This window comes from Stegastes partitus, unplaced genomic scaffold (assembly GCF_000690725.1).
Source record: "Stegastes partitus isolate 25-593 unplaced genomic scaffold, Stegastes_partitus-1.0.2 Scaffold238, whole genome shotgun sequence".
Classification (NCBI taxonomy): domain Eukaryota; kingdom Metazoa; phylum Chordata; class Actinopteri; family Pomacentridae; genus Stegastes; species Stegastes partitus.
Window position 1 is genome coordinate 115,855 of NW_007577969.1, and position 21,687 is coordinate 137,541.

Below are 21,687 nucleotides of genomic sequence, written 5' to 3' on the forward strand. Positions count from 1 at the left end.
GCACCATGCAGCCCTGAATAACGCTAGATAAATCCTAGTGAGGATTAAGTGGTGTATAGATAATGGATGGATGGAGTTTCCTAAATGCACAAAATAGTTTTTATGTAGCCGTGGTTTAGTGGAAGAGGAAAGTTAATTTTTTTTCCCCCAATTTTTCTCAAATTGTCTGTTTATTTCTGTTTTACACGTGTAAAAGAAACATTTCCACTCTTATTCTTCAGTGTTAATAGACTATTTCTTGCGACCTGTAGCTAATCAGATTGCTCAATAGAGCATCAGAGCTAAAGTATTTTTAAAATAATCTGTTTTGTTAGATATAAATTTAGGATTTATTTTTCTTTTACCCTTCATTTATTTACTTATTTATTTAAAATATTTACTATTACTATTATTTTATTGTTATTATTTGCAGCTTTGCCTTCATGGTTTTACCCTCTATTTTGTTCTATTCCTCTTGGATATGGATTTGTTGGGTCTTTTATTATTTTATCTGGTGTTGCTGTATTGATTTATTTTGTAAATCTTTTACTACGTAAAGCACTTTGTAAATTATGTATTATTATTATCGTCATTATTATTATATAACTAAATGTATAAATAAATAGATGAAATAGTTAATAATAAAATATGAAACAACAATGCCAGTGATCGGAACAAAGCTTAGTAGTTTGATGCTTTGCAGTACTGAGCATTCACTGCTGTTCTGTTCACCACCAAAAGAAGGCGCTACTGTCACATAAATGCAATCCAGGGTCATACAAGCAGCTGGAAATGCACTTCTCTCCAATGTAATCTTTAAATGCAAAGTCTAGGTTTACTGCTCCAAACACAGTAAATAACTTGATGAAGTTCTCTCTTCACTGCAGCAGAGAATCGACTGCAGTGGAGGATCTTCCTAAAATAAATGCGGGTGTTGTTTTCACTGACAGAAACTTCTCTTGCAGTTTCATTTTCTTCCTCTTTGATGTCCGTTTTCAGTTTCAACTATGTGCTGATTACTTGGACTTTGCCAGTGGTTCCCTTCTGGCCTCATGATGCAATAAAATGAAGCAAAGACTTCTCGACGAAAGTTGTCGCACAGTTGTGACAGATTCTTTCTAGATTTACATTCAAGCAGGGAACCACCGAACTAGACTGAATCCAGTAAACTGTGATACTGAGTAATAAGGTATAATGTACATCCACACATCTGCACAGCGTGTAGCCAGGTGTGTGTTTGCTGTTACTTGTCTTCGTGCTCGTAGATGTTGAGGCCCAAGGCGTCGACGCCCAGCCACAGCTCTGTGCCCTTCTTGTTTTTGATTTCAAAGTAGTTGACGCCGTACATCTCCAGGTCCTGAGCGATCTTCAGGTACTCCATCATCGCATCCTCCCTGCAAACACACACACATACACAATTACGAACAACAGTCATGAGAGTTCAGGTGTCAGCGTCTTAAAAACCTGCTGCAGAAGTCACACATGTGCATCTTATTTTCCAGACATCTTGACAAACCCAAAACATCAGCCAGAGTTCATGTACAGTGAGAACAACCTACCTCAGTTTTTCAAACATTTGAAAAGCCCACATGTACAAACAGTAATATATTATTTGACCCCTTTTCTGATGTCCTGCTACTACTCTTTTTAAACTTTCAGTGTCTTTGCTAATGTATACTGTCTTCTTTTAATGTACTCCACTCTCTCATCTTTACCTTGAGGTTTGGAAGGTGCAATAGAAGGCATAGAGACCCATAGACAGACAGTTTAATCACCCATTTGGGGAAATTCCATATATCTGGTAGCTTACACATCCTACATTTAAGAAAAGAAAGGAAAATAATGTGCACAATAATGTGCAAATCATGTTGGTGGAAGAAATCAGGTGCAAAATTGGGCTGCTATTTACAATGAGAATAAGTGTTAAAAACTCTAAATACTGTAAAATAATAATAATAATAACAATAATAATAATAATAATAATAAGCATATAGAAGTTTTACTAGAAATAATACTAAATATTATTTTTATTTCCCTGAACTTCTTATCAGCATGTAATCAATTTCAACCTGATTTACTTTTAAGTAAAATGATTCCGTTGCAGCTAAATCCATATTACCATATAACCATCTCATATTGGTTTCCTACAAATACAAAGCAGTTGGCAAAGAAAAATGAAATCCTTTGTGTGATGATTCCACTTTACTGTCCGTGCTGACTGACAGAGGCGACACCAGTCTGCACCAGGTCACTAAAAATTACTATTAACACAAAAAAGACAGAGAGGACTGATTTCAGTTGTTCCTCTGATTATCAGTTCCAGTGACAGTTAACTACACAGATATTAACCAACGCTCATCTTGGGGTTATGATGGATTCTCCTCGTATATCCAGATCTAGAGATCCTTATTTGAAACTTTTATTCATCAGTTCATTCTGCTGCTAAACCAGGATCAGCGTGTTACCAAAGGAGACTCTCGGATCGTAAAAATGTCATCTATGTATGATTTTTTTTATTTTTGTGAGCAAATTTGGGTAAAGATATCATACCTATGATCATATGAATTGTGAGTTTACCTCTTTGAAGAAGTTGCGCTGGCATCAAAGTTGTATCATATCATATCGTAAATCCCAAGCAGACAGCCTCACCTGAGCATCCCTCTGTGCTCCTCATGCCAGGTCTGTATTCTGTCCTCCCACTGCTCCTTTGTCAGCTTGTGTTGCTCCAAAACTCTACAGGACCCAGAAGCAAGCGCAAACAAATACAGAAATTATTCACATAATTCATAAACAATATCATACTATGTTGTCTTTGCTTGCCAGAAGCTACAGTAGCCTCTTGAACCAGGCTGTAACAGATTTAACTGCTTGCGGTTCAGAGGGTTAACTTGAACTTGATGGCCAGGCCAGTGTCTGAACACAACTAACAGGAATCAATTATTTCTGCGTGTCCTCATGAGTACAGTATATAATGTTTGTATTCTACCTCTGTGGCAGCAGCCGGTCGGATGCCAGGTATCCAGGCTTGTGAATGTCTTTGTTGTAATCGCCGTAATTAGCCTGGACGGCGTAGGAGGCGAGCAGCACGGCCGTCTCTGGAGGACAGTAGTTCTCATCATTGAGGATGTCCTCCTTCACCTGCACACACAACACACACTCAGTCAGAAGCAGCTTAGAAGTAGAAACTCATTTCCTGGATAAATACAGATTATTGCCATGAAATCTGGAACAATAAGAAGTCTTCACTCTTCCATTACAGCTGAGCAGAGCTGGGCATCATTTGAAACTTCTGTATTAGAATGCTGACACAATATTCAACACACTTTAGTATCCTGCAGAATAAATGACATCATTCATTACCTGCATCACTACCTGTGTTTGCTCCACACATTGTAACACCGACTTGTGGTCAATTCAACACACATCAGTAACTGTGATAAGTTTCCAGGCTGGCATTTGAATCCATCTGAGGAAGACTTAACTGACTTATCGTTTACTTGTGACCATCTCTGTCGAAAACTGGCAACAACTTTGATTAAAAGCATGAAGAATGAAGATGCCATCTTTCTTGACAGCTGCCAAATTCTCACCTTAAAAGATAATTTTGTATTTTTTTCAACTTGGTGTATTTAAACCGAAAGAACTTTCTTTGCACATGTATTTCAGGAGACAGGAAAGGGACGAGCGTATCCGGAAGATTCAGACTTTGCCTGACGAAGGTCAAGTACCAAAACTTTGCACCAATTAATGTGTATTTGCAAGTTAAGACAGCCTGCTGGAGCCTGTTTGAATCGCCTTGCCCATTATTGAGGCTTTTGCGGCTCTATGCGAACTTGATTCAGGTAAATGAGGAGTCAGACAAATACAGCAGCAATCAAACGGGGCAACAAGCGTGTGCTTCCTGCAGATTTCCCAAAAACTTCTTTTCACATGAATGATTTGTTTTTGAGTCTGACCCACAGTAAACACAGATAGAGGCTGTCTGCCGTGGCCTTTTTGCTAACTGCATTACAGACCTCCTGCTGGGACGACTTACTGGTTGACCTAATCACCTCGCATTAGGTCAGCTGGTGTAACAGCCAATGAAAGCTGACCTTTCAGTCTGGCTGTGAAATACCAGCTTCATGACAGCAAATCTGCAAATACATTTGTAGTGATTACACAGCTCAGACGACTTCTTTTAATGAAACTGGCTGATTTTCCAAGTCTGGCAACAACAGGTTTCCACTTTTTGCAGCAAAAATTCTCAAAATTAGCAGAAATATCAGAGCAGTGAGTACAGGAACACCTCCAGGGGTCAAATATGAAGCACGATTAATGGGTTAGTGAGGCATGTTGAGCCTAAAGTCAGAGTTTTTAATGTCATAAATGAGGCTTTTTTTTTAACCTGTTTGATCACCATGGTAACTGATGCTGCATAGCTGATCAGTTTCGAATTTAAATCAGCGGTAAAAAGCATCTTCTTGATGATTCTCAAACACAATTAGTTTGCAACCAGTGTTCCTCTCTTGGTTTATTAACAGGGTTGTGTTTTACTGTAATATTTTTTATATTCTTTACAGCTTTCCTCTTGTAACAATCTGTTCTTCTTGACTAAAGCAGGTGATTGGTCCATTTTGTGCACAGGAAGAGTCTACTAAACACCCCCTTCTGAAGAAGAAAAACCTGGTGAACAAATAAAAACTGAAAATCTCCATTGTGACACCCGTCATCTCTGACTGAGGAATTAGGTTTTGTTAAGCCGGCTTACACAAACAAAGCCTGGTTATGTTAAACTTGCTTCGTAGTGCAGCCGTCCGACATCATTTATGTCGCATCTGTGTACTCCAGGTCGAATAAAAAGTCATCCATGAAACTAAAAGGACATGTGACCATCCTAATAACAATCCACGAGGCTATTAACTATTGATTTTGGTGACTGAATGACAGCAGGAGGAGGATTAGGTCAGGCAACAAATATCCCTAGAAGGATTCCTAATGCAGATAGCAAACAATATTAATTTAAAAATCATGTATTTTGGAAAGCTGTTGAGAGCTTCTGCTTTTCGTCCCGCTACAAGCTGTTTGTGTTCTTGTTTCTTGAATCTCTACAAACAGAGCTGAAGTTAGTATGAGCCGTGATAATCACATTAATGGCAAATACGCCAGGTTGAAATAAACTGGAATTATCGTCTAAGACCAGAAATGTTCCTTGCTCACTTAGACAACACCTGTAAACACCGCAGCTTAAATTTCCATACAGGATCACATCATGTTGCATCATTTTGTTTATCCCTACCACCAAAATAACTGTGACCTGTTCAGTACCTGCAGGAAGAAGAGTTTCTGTGTGATCTCCTGGATGAGCTCCTCAGAAACATCCTCTGGAAAGAACTTTGCTCTGAACTTGAACTGCAGCAGATTGTCCTTCTTCACATCCTGCTGCGTCACCTGGAGGAAAACACCCAACATTTCATCTTCCGCCCTCACGAGTACTCAAATATGCAACAACCTCTTGAGGAAATGAAACCGTGTGCTCATTTAAAATAAGATTAAAGAGCTAATTCTGTAAACATTTGCTAAAGTTGCTTCCAGGAACTTTGGATTAAAGCTTTCAGCAAATAGAATACTAAAGTAAGATGATACATGGAAGTTTGCCTTGAGGGGCTTTAAAGCGTGATAAACCACAGGGGGATTACTGTTTACTGTTTACAGGCTGTCATAACATTCAAATTAGAATGTCTTTTAGAAGTGGGAATTAGTTTCTATGCACAAATGATAAAAAAAGGAATAAATTAAAGACATGGTGAGTAGTAGATATGAGATTTACAGTGTTTTTTAATGGTTTGTGTTGAAATTTCTCACCTTCTTGTTGAGTTTGAGCCACGTCACATAGCCTTTGCTGTCTGTGTACTGCAGGCCGAAGAACCAGATCTCTCTCAGACCCACCGTCTTCACCACCTGAAACCACAAAACATGTTTTTTCCCCCCTTGTTTGATGCCTTCAAATGTCCCCAAAACCTGCACTGGGTGGTGATGCAAAGTTGGTCATTGAGTTTGCATGGCCAGTTTTGCTCATTGCACATTTCTAATACCCTTTATTCTACAAACACCATCTATAGTCATGTATTTTGTTAGTGCTTTCAATCAGCATCTCTTTCACAGGCTTTAACCACAAGTGAAACTGACACATATGGATTCATCTTGTTGTTAAGGGAAACCACAATTCGGTGCTTTCAGGATTTTAGACCGCAAGCTTCACCCCAAATTGAGATAAAAGCTGCGCATCATCTCACTGACAGCAAATATTGATCATTAAAATGAGTTTTCCTCTGTTCTGACATCCCTTTGCTCCCTTGATTTGAAGCTTCGACTTCCCTCCCTGCTCTTTCAAACACACTAACATGGTTGTAATTCACTCTAACAAACTACCGTCCCATTTGCAGAAGGAGAGAGAGAGTCCCAGAGGGGATGTGGACACTCAGTCCGATGCTAATGTGATTTACACAGTCAATATGACGCTACTTCTAGCATGTAATTAACTCCCTCTCAAGCACAGGCACAGAAAGACATGCTCACTCTAACTAATTAAATACCCATGTGTGTCAAATAATCACAGGCAATAAAAAAAAACGTTAAAACCACCCAGAAACATGAATCCAAAACACATTGTTGCAATGGAAACTGTGCAATCGATTACATTTGCAAACACACACTCCCACACACAGCGAGCATCCTGTGGGAATGTGCACCGAGCAGACAGCTATTTAAATGCCAAGAGCTCAGCATGCAGTTTTTTTTTAGAAGGAAAACCTCTCAAAATGTGGATAAATAATTTCAGGATGAAAGTAAAGGAACACTAAGAGGAACAGAGGGAAGACGGCAACATAAAAGGTGATCTAAAATCAAGCTAACCGGACCGCCTTTTACTTTCATATTGGGAAATTTTACAAGTGTTTGTGATTATTGCCTTCAAAGTGTTCACATTCAGAGACAGACTCAGATGTTTGTGTGAGTTTAATTAAGAAGCTTTCATATCTCGCTGTGGCCTTTTATCATCCTGTGTGTGTTTGAAGGAGCTTATGGCAGTTTATATTTAGCTCTGCAGCCTCTTTATCAATGGAGGTCTCTATTCATTCATGTGAATCTGGACCATTTTAAATCAAACAGCTGTCAGGACCAACTGAGGGCTGTTTCTTTAGATTATCACAGAGCTCCACATTCCCTTCTGGACATGTCACATGTCCTGGTCTGTATATATCCTCATTACCGAGGAGATTCATGATCTCAGGGAGACTACAGATGATGTGTAGATCAATGAAATGTGGCTTGTTGAAGCAGGAGTCCATCAAAAGGTTTTTTCAGTGCTGATACCAAAACCAATTATTAGTAATCAATGAGACTGATCACCAATGTTTAGAACCAATTTACGTTTGCAGTTGAATTTAACTGCCTTTGTTTATTTATGTTTTACAAATACTTCTTAACATTTATCATTCACTGCTAACTAGCTATTACACGTAACCTATTTGACATCACTGTAGCTGAGATATGGCTTGAGACAACAGAGTGGTGACTACAGACAGAGAGAGGCGGTGGCATCTGAGCCAAAGTTTTCCATATTTCAAAGAATTTCATTTACAGGGAATCGGTTGCAAAAAATAACAACACAGACAATCTGAAAAGAAGTGCATGTCAGCTCTGATTATTGGCCTGTGTCAGAGGGCATCCAGGTAAGGATCCAAGTGCAAACACACAAAAAGAAAGTTTAATCAAGCAGAAACCACTTGACAAAAGGTGGGCAGCAAAACTGAAAACTAATCCAGTGAGAAAAGAAAAATCTAAATCCAAAACAGTAACAAAAGCATGCCTTTAAACTGAAGCAAGAAAAGAAGAAGCACAAAAGGCACAAAGCACAGGCAGATTATGAACACAAGCAGGCGAACAGGAAGTCAAACAGGAGGGTAGCAACCAGGACAAACTGACACATAACTGGGGAAGATGCAGGATTATATATACATATGCAGAGAGAACTAATTGTGGAGACAAGACTCAGGTGAAACTAATGTGGGAAATTAATGAGGAGGGAAGCAGAGACAAAGGGAGGAAATAAAACAGAAAACAGACCTACAATAAATCAACAAAAGACCACAGCAGCCCGCTGATTGTTAGCGTCATGTTCAGCAGCAGTAAAGCAATATAACATCATACAACATCATCCATCACTGAGGTGTATCGCAACTTCTATATGAGATTAAACAACTACTCAATTGTGATTTGCAGTGTAGCTTTTCAAAGCTTCCGTTCAAGCTTTCTCACCTGCTCTGTGCTCTAATGTAAGGACAAGAGTCCCAGATCATGTTCTACGGTGACATCATCAAAATGTTTGCTTTGTCTGATCATATATGAAAAGCTCAAACCTGCACTTATTTGCCATTTTTGCTTGATGAATGAGAAATTAGTTAGAAATTAGCTAAAAATCTCCATTCAGTGGCAACCCTGTACACCAGAATTTTTAAAAAATTATTATTTATTGCAGTTTATAGTTTTTAAGCAGAATTATTTGAACAATTTACAGTTATTTTACAGATTTTTACGAGCAAAATCACAGAAAAACATGACTAATTTACACATTAACTGTAAAAAAAAACCCCAAAATTTATTTTTACAATAGTTAATTAATTTACAATGTTTGACTATAAAAATATATTTTTTTTTACTGTATTTAATTAGAAAATAATCCTTATTTTATAGATATTCATAAAGTCATTTTTTTAAAGAAAAAAATATGCATATTGAGAACTGGAAAATGGTGAAGATTTTTTTTATAACTGTCTCAACACCCAACCCTTGTATTTTTGTAAATGACATTTGCTTTATTTTCAATTATTTGTATTTGTCTTTTGCTCTGCTCATTTAATTCAAGTCTCAGTGGCAAAATTCACAACCACATTTAATTTCTTTTTTTTTTTTTCTTTTCCAAAAAGGTACAATAAAACAACCATCCGCTGCCAGATCCAGTTGTACTATGCAGCAGGAGTTTGTGCACACATCACTGGGAATCTGACAGTTGGTTGCCATGACAATGCATAGGCACAGCAAGCTGAGGCGTTCAGATTTGGTGAGTCAGCTGCTGTGTGTTTGTGTGTGCGCTTCATAGATAGGGAAGCGAGTAACGGAAGAGGACAGAAAATGTGTGAGAGCCAGAGAAAGATGGAAGTGAGATGCTGAGTGTGTTACTGACTGAATGTGTGTGTATGCCAGGACTATAATACAGCCAAGACACAGCATTTTGACTATATTCAGACTCCAGTTCTCCTCTGTGCAGGTTTATTAGTGACAAAACATCTTTAAAAAAAAATCCAGTTCACCTAAATTAGTAAAAATATCTTGACATGTTTCCAAGGTTTCCTTCCTGCCTCCAACCTCATGCAACAGAGGTGAATAGCAAATTACTTTTTGAAACTTACCAACAACATTTATTTTTGGAAAAAGCATCCTGATTGGTCAGAACCATCTGCAGAGGAACACCACAGAAACCATTTCTTTGGCAGACACTAGTTCTGACCACAACCGCCTCAATGCACCTGCACACATGTTGTTGTTCTGCTGTTCCACATATCGCTTGTGTTTTTCTATCACTCAATCTTTATTGGCTCTTTGACAAGAAAAATATTTTTGTTGTCCTGCAAATACAACAGCTCAAACTGGAGCCGAGAACGAAAATCTAGACCTGAGGTGAAGAAGAGGTCAGCACATGTCCCTGGTATAGAATAACATGGGTGTGTTTGTGTGTGAGAGGGTGTGAGAAAGAGAAAATAATCGTGTCTTTACACCACTGTGTGAGTGAGTGTGGTGAGCTGATGGGAAAGCAGCAGTCGAGCATGAGAAGGTTCAACCCGGGTCTTATTCCAGGACAGAATTCACAAAGAAACACACACAGCTGCTTGATAGGAATTTGGGAAGTTACTCTTTCTGTATATATATACCTTTATTATCTATACTATTAGCACAGTTTGAGCCGGTCAATGGCAAGAATGTCTTTTGCATCACCACATGATTACGCTTACTTTTTTACTGTCACATTAGGTAAAGACTGTGGGCATCAGCAAGACACGAATATTTCTTTTGAGTAATAAAACTACCAGTAGGTAAGCAAGACTCAATGCTGGTGGATCTGTGAGGCAGGTTTTAGACACAGTGGTACTTCAAGGAAAATTCAAGCTTTCCGTGGCAGCAAGGGTGAGGGTCCATGTGGATGTGCAGCCCAAAATTTGTGAGTGATTAAACCAATGCCAGGAAAACAAGAAACCAAGCAGTCCTTAAAATACATGCTTTCTATGAGGAATGGCTGTGCGAGTAGATTCTCCATCATGCAAGACTTATCATTTATCTTCAAAAGAGTTGGAATTGAGGTAGTCGCTACAGGACTTTGGAGGTGCTTGAATTTGTACATGCTTCTCATAGGCGCAGTAGAAGTTTCTCCAGATATCTTGTGCACTCTGCTCACCTTTATAATAATCACACTGACACAGTGCTACTTTCCAATATGTAACTGCTTGAACCTGTGAAAAAGCAAAGTCACAGGCAGCTTCTGTGTTCGATATGAGGGGCAATGCAACCGCCTGGGTAGCACAACGACACCTCACTACTATGAAGAGAACCACTCAGAAGTCCGTATTGGCCATGTGGAAACTATGAACTGGCCTTTAATTATACTCCCAAGATGTGCACATACAGGGCTGCAGACACCATGGATGTTTAATTCTTGTTATATTATTTTGTATTCTGAAAAAGTCACATCTACATATTCTGTGCATGCAAACTACTGCCCTTGTGCATTAGTTGCACCTCATGAACCCTATCAGCCCCTTGCAAACTCGTGGACAAGAGAAGTATACCAAGATGTGAGAATTTACATGAAAAGTCTATGTATCAAAGAAAAGATATGTTTGGGAATTGTGCTGAAATATTTAAATGTGATGCCAAATTCCAAAAGCTATCCACAGCAGGAAGAAAAACACACCAAACTACTACATAAATGTCAGAATGCATTACAGACAGATGTATGACTGCTTGAATGCAGCCTCCTCCTTTGATTTTATCTCACACCACGAACCACAAAAGAGCAACAACAAAAGCAGAAAACAAAAGAATCTCTCTTGCATTCTGCATTCCTGCTTCCACACCTCCACAACCCCAACAACCCTTTATACCCTGACATGAAACAACCCTGAAAGCTGCCCTTTTACTTTCCAGACAATCTGGACACACACACATGTATCCAACCAACACATCCATCCACTCACTGCCTCCTTGAAGCTCCCTGTTGGGACAAAGACAGCTTTGAACGTCATCTCTGTACAGAACCAACCCAAACCCAGCCAAGCACCTCCTGGCACACACACTCAGTTTCAGTTTTGGTTTTCATTCATTTCATTGAGGGAACAAACAACTGATTCTTCCAGCAGGTCACATGGTTGGCCAAGGTGGAGTAGGACTTTGAATCCTGAATCAAGTCTAGTAAAAGATAGATTTTGGAACCCGTCTAGCTGCTGTAGTAGCATTGCTCTTCACAATTTAGGTTTTTATAATTACCTCAATTAACCATGTATATAGGATTTTACGTGTCTCTTACCTGGTCGAAGAGCTGTTTTCCCATCGTGCTGGGCAGGATGGAAAACTCCAGCTCGGCGTGCATGGTGGTGACGCGCACATTGACCTGCAAAACACAAATATACAAATTATGACTCCACATACAATAAAACAATTAGGTTCATCGTCCCAACTGCAGCCCATAACAGGACTCATCAATATTCATTGCAAAACACATCCTGCTGAACACCTCTGCTTTCATTCACTGCATATAAAACTGAACATTTCACCAATTCCTTCACTTCCCATGACTGGAAAAAGAAAACTCTGAAGCCTGACAGAAATGTAAAGACAGGGCATTTAAATGGAGCACTATTTTCTCTCCCACATTGTGCTACAATCCTGCTATTCTACACATTTTACTTTAAAATCAGACCACTCCTCATTCACAGTGTATCTCTGAGAAGAAAAATAAAAATTAAATTGTACCAAAACGTTTTGCCTAAAATGAAATTAAGACACAACTCTCCTGCACTCTTTGCATACGACTTGTTCTTAAAGTATGACCTGTTACGAGATATTAGCTCTTTACCGTCTGCTCCAGACAACTGATTTTCATTTTGCCCACTATTATTCCTGGAATGCAGCTGCAACATCCAGGAAAGTTTTCCGCAGGCTGCCACTGCAGGGCTTCATGCACACAGCACCATGACAGCTCCTCAAGAGTGAAGCCAAAACATCTAAATCATTCCCTTGTGGATTGTTGTTCATTTAGGAAGCACTTTACTTGACAGTTTTTATGAGCAAAGCACTCATTTATAACAATAACATCACTGTCCATCGTATTTCATTTTATAGAATCGTGACTGAGAAAATTCAATCAATTGTGCAGCCCCTTGTAAAAAAAAAAAAAAAAGAAGTACAAAACTAACATTAAAGAGAATATTTAGCAAATAAGCAACAAACTTGGAGAGAAGTGAAGCTGAACTGCAGTGACCCTCTGCTGTCTGCTGCCGGGACAGTCTGTGTCCTCCTATCAGACTTATAAATAATCTTCACACAGACTGAACACACACTAACTCACACTCTGCGTCACTGCCATTCACTCTGCTGGTAAACTGTGGATAAGAAGCTGATTTCTCTTCACTGTAATGAAGGAAAATAATTAGGAGGATTCTGCTTAGGGAAACCTGTCGCTATATTTGCATCACTATCAGTAACTGGTGAGTCTCAGTGGGTTAAAAAGTCAGATTATTAATAGTAATATGTAACGTTGAGCACATGGTAGTCGTATTCTAGTTCCAGTATGTATATCAGATGAAACGGTCTTTCCCGTTAAAGATATGAGAAAGACAGAACGTCATGTGCAGACTGACTCAGAGACCTCAGCAGGACAGAATCATGAACACACGGCCTTCTGCCATAAGAAGCATTTCTACTGGTCTGCACTTCAGCATGGAGCAGTGGACTCAAAAACCACAAAAATCTCAAGAATGTGTTATTTCCTCCCTGGCGAGCTGAATATTGATAGCCAAAGGATGTTTTAAACAAGTGAAGTGGAGGTTTGTCAAATAAAACAAGGATGATTCCAAAACAAGTGACTATACGGGTCATTTTCATTTTTTATCTCTAAACTCATTCACAAATTCACTCCTTTTGTGCCTCATCTACAAACTCTTTTCATCCTTGAGCCCTTTTTTCCCCCCATTTAATTAAAATCCTTATGGTTTCACTCTTACCATTTTTCTTTTTTGCATAACTGTATTTTTGGGAACACGAATCCTGCATAAACAAGCCCTTCTTAGGCGGTGCATGCTATTTTCATGCCCTTTGATTTTAACTTGTGCGCAAACAACCTAAACTCAAACACAGCCGCATCATTTTGCATTATTCATGATGAAAAAATAAATACAAGTTTTAATGCCACAGGGAAAGCAGCAGCTGCAAGAACAAGAAATCAGTTGCAAGAGACAAGACAGAATAGACGGAGTTCAGTAGTCAGGTGAAACTTCCAGAGTCAAAAATCAGGAACTTTTTTCAGGACTGTTGCCACATTAAACAACTTCACCTCACTGAAGCTAACAACTCGAACACAGCAACAGGTATTCACTGAGCAATGAAATATGTGTGTATGCATGCGTTTAATGTTACGGCATGAAGTCATAAGACCATCGGCCCGCAGAGCGACTGGAAGCCAAACAATTGCCTCGCAGTAATCCTCTCTGGGTTCTGTCCAAAGCGCTGAACTCTCATAAACACACACTGTACATAAAAAACACAATCACACATTTCTCTCTGTGCGCGTCCTATCAGCTCCCATTGGAAGCGGAATACATTAGACTGTTCTGCGGCGTTCTGTGCTGCAGTAAGCAAACTCATCTCTGCAGTGGAACCAGCTGGCCTCAAGTAACCCGGTAGAGAGCGAGAGAGGCAGCGAGAGCGAGTGAAACAGAGGAGATGAGAGCGAGGTAACAATGGTACAGTAAAAACTTGTTACCAGCCTTAGGGATAAAACTGCTGCATCAGTAGTGAGTGTGTTCGTGTGTGTGGAGTCTGTCTTTGTGAGGGCTAGTTTGAGTTTTAGACCAATAGAGGGAGAGCATTCTGGTAAACTGAGGATTTTGCAGCCAGGATTTCAAAGGATTTAGGCTTGGTTTTAGGGTTAAGGTTCCTTTTCCTGGTGAAAGCATATCGACTGCACATGTGCAAGGAAAGCAAACAGTGACTAAAACAAATGTTTGATATAAGGAGAGACACTCGGGATCGACCGATGTATGTATGTATGCATGCATATATTTATTTACTGGTAATTAGGAAAGACATAGGCAAAATGCATTAGGTGTAATGTTTTAACAGCATGTGATAGCAGAGAACCTTGGCTTCTTATTAATAAGAGTGACTACACCTGAATATCCATCCATCTATTATCTACACACCGCTTAATCCTCTGTAGGGTCATGGGGGGCTGGAGTCTATCCCAGCTGACTCAGGACGAAGGCAGGGGACACCCTGGACAGGTCACCAGTCTATCACAGGGCCACACTTAGAGACAGACAACCAAGCACACTCACATTCACACCTACGGACAATTTAGAATCACCAATTAACCTCAACATGTTTTTGGACTGTGTGGGAGGAAGCCGGAGAACCCAGAGAGAACCCACAATGCACAGGGAGAACATGCAAACTCCACACAGAAAGATCACGGGTATCCTCACCAGGATGTGAACCAGCAACCTTCTTGCTGCGAGGCAACAGTGCTAACCACCGATCCACCTTGCAGCCCCATACCTAAATATGTACAATAGAAATATGAGTGATTAAATTAGAATGCTCTCCTCTGTCTTAATCTTTCAATGTTTTATCACTTTTATTGCCTGCTAAGGTCCATTTCTTAAAGCTTCATTAGTTTTGTTTTTCTAGATTCGGTGTACGGGTAATTTATTGCTACCTTCTAACTTAGCTGCTGGCCGTTAGCCTTCGCCACTGTGAGTGGAGCTAATTTGCTGGTTTGTGGCAGCGGCTTGTGTTTCCTGTTTTGTTCTCTTTGCTTGAGAGAATTTATGAGACCACAGAGTGACGACAGATAGTGAGAGGAGTCCGACCTGAAGTAGCGCATTTAATTTATTGATAATCGGTCAATAATAACACAGATTGGAAATCGGAAAAATACCAAATATCGGCCACGATAATCGGTCAGGACAAAAATCAGTCTATCACTAAACCACACCTTTATAATTCATCATTACAAGAATTGTAATTGAAGTCTTTGCTGCCAGAATTTGATTTGCGAATGCTTTCCATCAAATTCTAAATTCTCCAGATATCCTGTGCTGTATCTGCCCACTGATACTCTCCCATTTTTACGTAGCTGCTACATCTTGAAAAAACTGGCTCCTGATATAATCTGTGTTCGATATGAGGCGCCACACACTGACCTGCCCTATTGTTATTTGAACTGAATTATGGGCTCGTTGGTTTATCAGCCTGCGCACACGGACACGGAAAGCATAAAGGGGATGAGGATTGGGGATTGCACATTTAGTAGTCTGACTCACTGGATGTAGATTGCAGGTATAGGCCTGTCTATCCATGCTTCTTTCGCCACCCTTAATGCTCTCTTTGTGTAAACATTTTCAAAATACGCTTCACTACAGGAAACAACAACCCCAGGGCAGCAACCTAAACCACACTGAAAATATTAAGTTTTGCAAACAACTGCTGGCTTTTCAGTGAATTAACCATTTTAAGGACAGTGCCTTCAAACGTGCCACCGAAACCATTCACCCTGTCTTTATTTTGAAGGGACACCATTGCTGCATTGTGGACTTAACACTGCCAATTACGATTGTAATTGATTTAAAGACATACAAACAAGCCAGAGTGGTTTCCTCTATAGCAGAATGATCATGAGGTGCAGCCCAAGCAAGATTAGGCACTTGGTTTCGATTGCTGTAGTTACCCCGCGGCTTTACTGAACACATAATGTATGCAGACCCTTCACAAAGTGGCTGCTGCAACACTATGCTTCCACCATAATCAATAGAAGTGGCCACACCAGACATGTGGGCAGTGTGTTATTGTTGTGTCGCCACAGCATTAAAAAAATGTTTAATGCCAATATTATATTACTCTTATTACTATTTATTGGGATAGGGTTAGGGTTTATTGGTTCCAAATACCAGCAGTTATTTAGCTCATTGATTATCTATCTGCCCTAAAAAAAAAAACGCTCCTCCGCCCCCCAGTGTGTAAGTGTGTAAGTGTGTGTGTGTGTGTCTGTTTGCATGTGTGCGTCTGCTTTTGAGAGACAGACAAACAAAGACAGACAGATAAAGCCTATAGGGAGCTGAGTGCCTCAATCACAAGAAACCAGCAGGCAGAAAACACAGGACTCACAGACAACTCAACTGACCTGAAAAATACACAAAGACTTCACACACACACACACACACACACACACACACACATGCATGCACAACAAAAACTGTTGAACCCTGCAGACAAAAGCGAAGGCTAGATTCAACAATGCCCCACATACTGACAGACTTTGACAATATCTTGCAGGCTAATATACAATCACATTTTTGGTTGATACATGCCTATTGACTGTCAATAGACATGTATCAATTGGTTATTGGTTGTTTAATAAATCAGTGCAATTGCAGTAATAAAAACATCATTTGACTGTACAATGTGAGCAAAATAATCTGTAAAAAGAAAGAGATGAATCTGGCAACAAAAATATGTTAGTAAATAGTGAGTTACTGTTAATGTTCAAATATTTAAAAAAAAAAAGTGAACATTACAGCAAATATCTGTAAAATAATGCTATTTTTAGCTGATTTAAATACAACAAAAAAGATTTTAATCCTTATTACCTCCACCAAGGAGGTTATGTTTTAGCCAGCGTTTATCTGTTTGGTTGTTGGTTGGTTTGTTTGTTAGCAACATAACTCGAAAACTTAAGAACGGATTTTCATGAAATTTTCAGGAAATGTTGATTATGGCACAGTGAACAGATGATTAACTTTTGGAGATGTTCTGGCTTAGCATCTGGTTATTTCATATTTTGATATCAATGTTAATCCAAATGCTAAAGGTATGTTTTGATTCTCCATGAATCTAATTGTGTAGTTAAAATGAATGCAGGACTTTTACATTGGCTGGAAATCACAGTATGGTGGAAATGAGCTGCTTAGTGGAGGTCTGACCTCTCCGAGTGCTGTCCTAGTTTTATTATTTGTCTGCAATTCAGTAAAAATGTGGACAATCTGTTGAACAACAGGAAATCTTCTTTTAAAATAAAAAAACTGTTAAAAACATTCATGTTTACAGTGTAGCTGAATGACTAAATGTAAATTTAGGATAATTTGCCATGAGGTTGATGAGCGTGGTTGTAAATCTGCATTTGTTCTGGTTCAGATGAAGAGAGAGTAGTTGTAGTAGAGTAGTTGTTGGGAAAGTGTGAGAACGCAGCCATATGGCCGTAATGTGTGTGTGTGCGTGCGTGTGTGTGTGTGTGTGTGTGTGTGTGTGTGCATGTGTGAGAGTTTTGTGTGTGCCATGGTGAGACAAACATCTGACTTTATGTTTGGGAGCGCAGCCATATGAGGGACTTTACAGTACAGGCATCTGCAAAATGCATATTCCCATTTCCACGTTCCTGTGCACGCATCACTGCACATGTTTCTGTACTTTCACTGATGAGGTCTCCATAGCAACGTCCTTGCGGATGATTTTAATGTAATTTTCTAAAAAGCCTTGTGGGCGTCCTGAAGAGAGATTTTAACACTTGACAGGATGACCGAGAGGATTGACCCTCTGCAGGTGAGACGCAAGACGAACAGTTCTACAGCAGCAAAGCAGGAGGAAACTACAAATGCAGTTATTTAAGAATAAACGTGCCGGAAAAATCAGGAAATATGTTGTCTTAGAATTGATTGTTTTGTCCAACCAACAATTACTTAGAGAAAAGTGCCAAATCCTAAATGAGTACAAAATGATATGATGCTTTGCACACTAATTCTTTTCATTTCAAGTTATCACCAACACACACACACAAAAGACTGAAATGATTTAAACATTTTAGTTTTGCGAAGTATAGCATGTAAGAATTGTTAAAGACATTAAAAGCGTCAAAGACTATATGCTCATAGAAACAAAAGTCTAATTTACACATACTCTATATATTGGATCCCTACAAAACCGCCAAGTTTCTTTTTACTAAGGACGAGCATGGTGAGTGTGGACTTGTGCACAAAGACAAAGAGCACACACTTCCTTTGTGCAATGCAGTAAGAAAGGTCCTCTGTACATCTGAGATAGTCTGCTATTGTCTGGAAGGAGGATCTGTGTCTTTGTCTGTGTCTGCACAAATTAGGACATGAGCTCGTTCACCCTCAAATCCTGACGGTGGATTTAAAAGGTGTGTTATCTTTAAAACATATGCAACCATTTATCAGAGCAGGAAACTGACAACGGAAAGAACAATCCACTGTTCACCTTTAAGAAAATCCTTGAACAAATCATCTGTTTGGTACGGTTCTGTCCGTAAAATGAGCCACATCTATGCTTAAAGTTGTGAGAATTCATCAAAATGTCTTTATTCTACAGATTTTTTAAATTTATTTTATTAAAGCCAAATATAAAGGATTTGCTTTCACTACAGGCAGTTAAAAACAAACAAAAAAATCCTGCAATCCCTGATGAACCAGAAAAGCCACGACTGACTCAGCTGCAACCAACAATTGTGTTCCAAAAATTCGCTCTTAAGCTGAACTGGATTAAACTGCAGGCAGTGTGTACACAGAGAAAGGAGGAGGCTCATATGATGGAAACAAAATTAAAACGTTAGTGTTAAAATATCTAAAATGTGGGGGCCACCATTGTTTGTTTTTTTTCTTTCAATTATTGGTCACAACTGTGGTCACTTGGAAAAATCTTGTACATGTTGACTCAAGTCTTTTTTTAAGTGAAAAAAAAAAATCTAATTCATTCAACTTTTGTTTTTGTAGATTTATGGCATCATAACTGTGTCGTACTGCACAAAAGACAAAGACGTTTCTGAGTTCTCTCTCCTTCTAGTCACGGTTGAGCTGTTTCCATAGAGGTGCAGGACTTTGTGTTGCAGTGAAAAATGAGCCCACAGTGAGCAAAAACGTGACGGGAGCAAAGAAAACAGCAGCTTGGGGTTTGGAAGGTTCACATTAAAGTGAGAGAGTGTGACTTCTGTAGAAGAAAGGCAGATACAGAAGAAGAGAAACATGTCTTCTTGCTGATAGCTACAAAAACGTTATCAGATAAAGCAGACAGCTTCCGTTACTGCTGACTGACTGCTCAGCTAAAATCCTTTATAGTCACGTATCTGAGACACATTCAAGATCTTTTTTTGTTCTGCATACATGCAAAGAAGCAATAATTTTGCAGTGATCATTGCAGCCTCCATTTATTATCCTGGTACTACTTTCATCAGCACTGATAGCAGAAATATATCAGATGCACAGTGGTGGTATATACAGCCGGGCACATCCAGGGCAAACTGTGTTACTAATTAAGAGGAAAGATCCCCACCGAGTCATAATTTTTCCTTCAGACTACTGCAGACAGCCTCCATAGACTGAACTCTGAAATATTTATTAAACAATGAGAGTCGCTGATCGAGTCTAGATTGGAAAGTTTCCCAGCCAAATAGTTTTCTGAGATCTCTAATGTGTTCTGTTCAACAAAGTAATTAGCAAATATAATGAAAGCAGTTTATTTATGACTTTATTCAATGACTATATAAGAATGCAGCTAGTTTTCATTTCAGCTAATAACTATTACAGCTACACCTCAAAAATATTGTTGGGAAACCAGGTTACTGACTCACACTTCAAAGCTCAAATCTATTCCTACACAAACAGTGACTACGAGCAGCACATGGCATGTTACACTAATGCTAAAAACCTATTAGCACCTACTACAGAGACACAGTGAGAGTCAATGAGCACCGTTCATCACTATGCAAACCATCAACACCTCTGACTCATTCAGCAAAGTGCAACATTATGCACGGTTTCATTCAGGCCTCTGAGGCAGAAATGTGGTGGATAAACTGGCTTTTACTCACTGCTGTGAAAGCACAACTGATAAACATACTGCTATCGTTCTATATGTTAAATCAATACAGCAGAAAAGAAGATTTCACTCCCCAATTCCACAAGTTGTTTTTTTTGTAATAAATATCCTCAATACCAGTCTAATGAATAGTTATTCATAAGTTTTATTCATTATAGCCTTTTAGTAACCTTTGAAATAACAATGCTTACTTAAGAAGAGGTGCGTTTTCTCATTGCTTTAATTATATTATATCACTGCATGATATATGGTTTCAGCATCAGCACTGCAGCTTACAGGAAGTGCCTTGTAAAGTATGGAAAATGAACCAAAATATATCATGCTATATTGTTTTTGTGCTTGATGCAAAAAGAAAACTTGCAGTGTTCCCATTTTCCATGACTCATTTACAGGAGAAGTCTGTCCAGTGGATTATAATTTATTCAGATTTAAGGGTTCTTGGAAACACAGTTTTTCTTTTCTAATTTTATTTCAAGATGCAGAGCTTGTTGACATGCAGGTTGCACATGTGAACAGCAAAGTGAGCGAAGACCACGAGAGAAATGCTGGAAAAGAAGATCTGGTTGCAAAAACAAGGCAACATCATCTGTATGGAAAAATTTCAACTACAGAAAGGATGTTGTTGACCAACAATAGATATTCTGGCTGCAGAATCTTGCAGTTGTTGCCACTACTTTGGGCTTTGTTGGTGGTACAAACTTTTTTATTTTAATCTGTACTATACCATCCAAACCTAAAAACTATTTTACGTGGCTTTGCCAGTGTTAAATCAAATGGCAAAGATTCCAAACAGCTTTATCAGCTTTTCAAAAACATTTTATTATTTGTAATGCAGATGCCCTCCACACACACAAACAAATCACCCCCAACATTCTTTACTACAATAGTTATTCAAGACCTCTGGTGACAAATTAGGTATTTTTTCATATCACAGGACATATAACAAAAAAAGTCAGTTGCTAAATTGCAGCTGCATTTTTCTAATTAACCGTTTAATAATATACTTTATTGATCCCACAAGGAGAAATCCTCTTTTCACATTCCCAGATTCTGAGGTAACTGGGGTCAACCACACAAATGCACCCCTGGAGCAAGTAGGGTTCAAGACCTTGCTCAAGGGCTCAAGACTGGCAGCTGGGGGGTGCTGGGAATTAAACCCCTGACCTTGTGGTTAGTATCCCAAAGCCTCTAGCCCTTATCTTTCACTGACAGTATATTTTTCAGCTCTGCTTTAGGAAGAAAGAAAGACAATTAAAAAAAAAAAAACATGTACGCCTAAACAAGTGCACACTTATAATGAAATATCTTTGCGCCTGACTCACAAATGCTAGATAAAAAAAACAACAACAACAAAACAATTAACATTAGATAAAAATAAAACAAAGCTAATATACATAAAACAAAATAAGCCACTCTGCACTGATGATGTAAGACTTCGGACAGGTTAAATGTTAAAATGCACTGTATGTTTGGTAAGATATTATATTGCACCTTCAAGTAAATCCATCCATCCAT

At 39.0% G+C, this 21,687-nt stretch overlaps 1 protein-coding gene across 3 annotated transcripts in view; it reads right to left on the reverse strand.

Annotated features, from left to right (window-relative positions):
* Window positions 1-21,687, reverse strand: part of LOC103357160 (radixin-like) — a 61,813-nt gene that overhangs the window by 14,151 nt on the left and 25,975 nt on the right. For all 3 annotated transcript variants that reach the window (XR_520180.1, XM_008281588.1, XM_008281589.1), the window contains exons 3-8: window positions 11,597-11,680; window positions 5,824-5,919; window positions 5,287-5,409; window positions 2,966-3,117; window positions 2,629-2,712; window positions 1,227-1,373 (exon numbers count right to left, since the gene is read on the reverse strand). Coding sequence is in view for 2 of the 3 variants with exons in the window: in XM_008281588.1 (XP_008279810.1) it covers window positions 1,227-1,373; window positions 2,629-2,712; window positions 2,966-3,117; window positions 5,287-5,409; window positions 5,824-5,919; window positions 11,597-11,680 (686 nt within the window). In the remaining variant the exon portion in view is untranslated. The remainder of the gene's footprint in view (window positions 1-1,226; window positions 1,374-2,628; window positions 2,713-2,965; window positions 3,118-5,286; window positions 5,410-5,823; window positions 5,920-11,596; window positions 11,681-21,687) is intronic.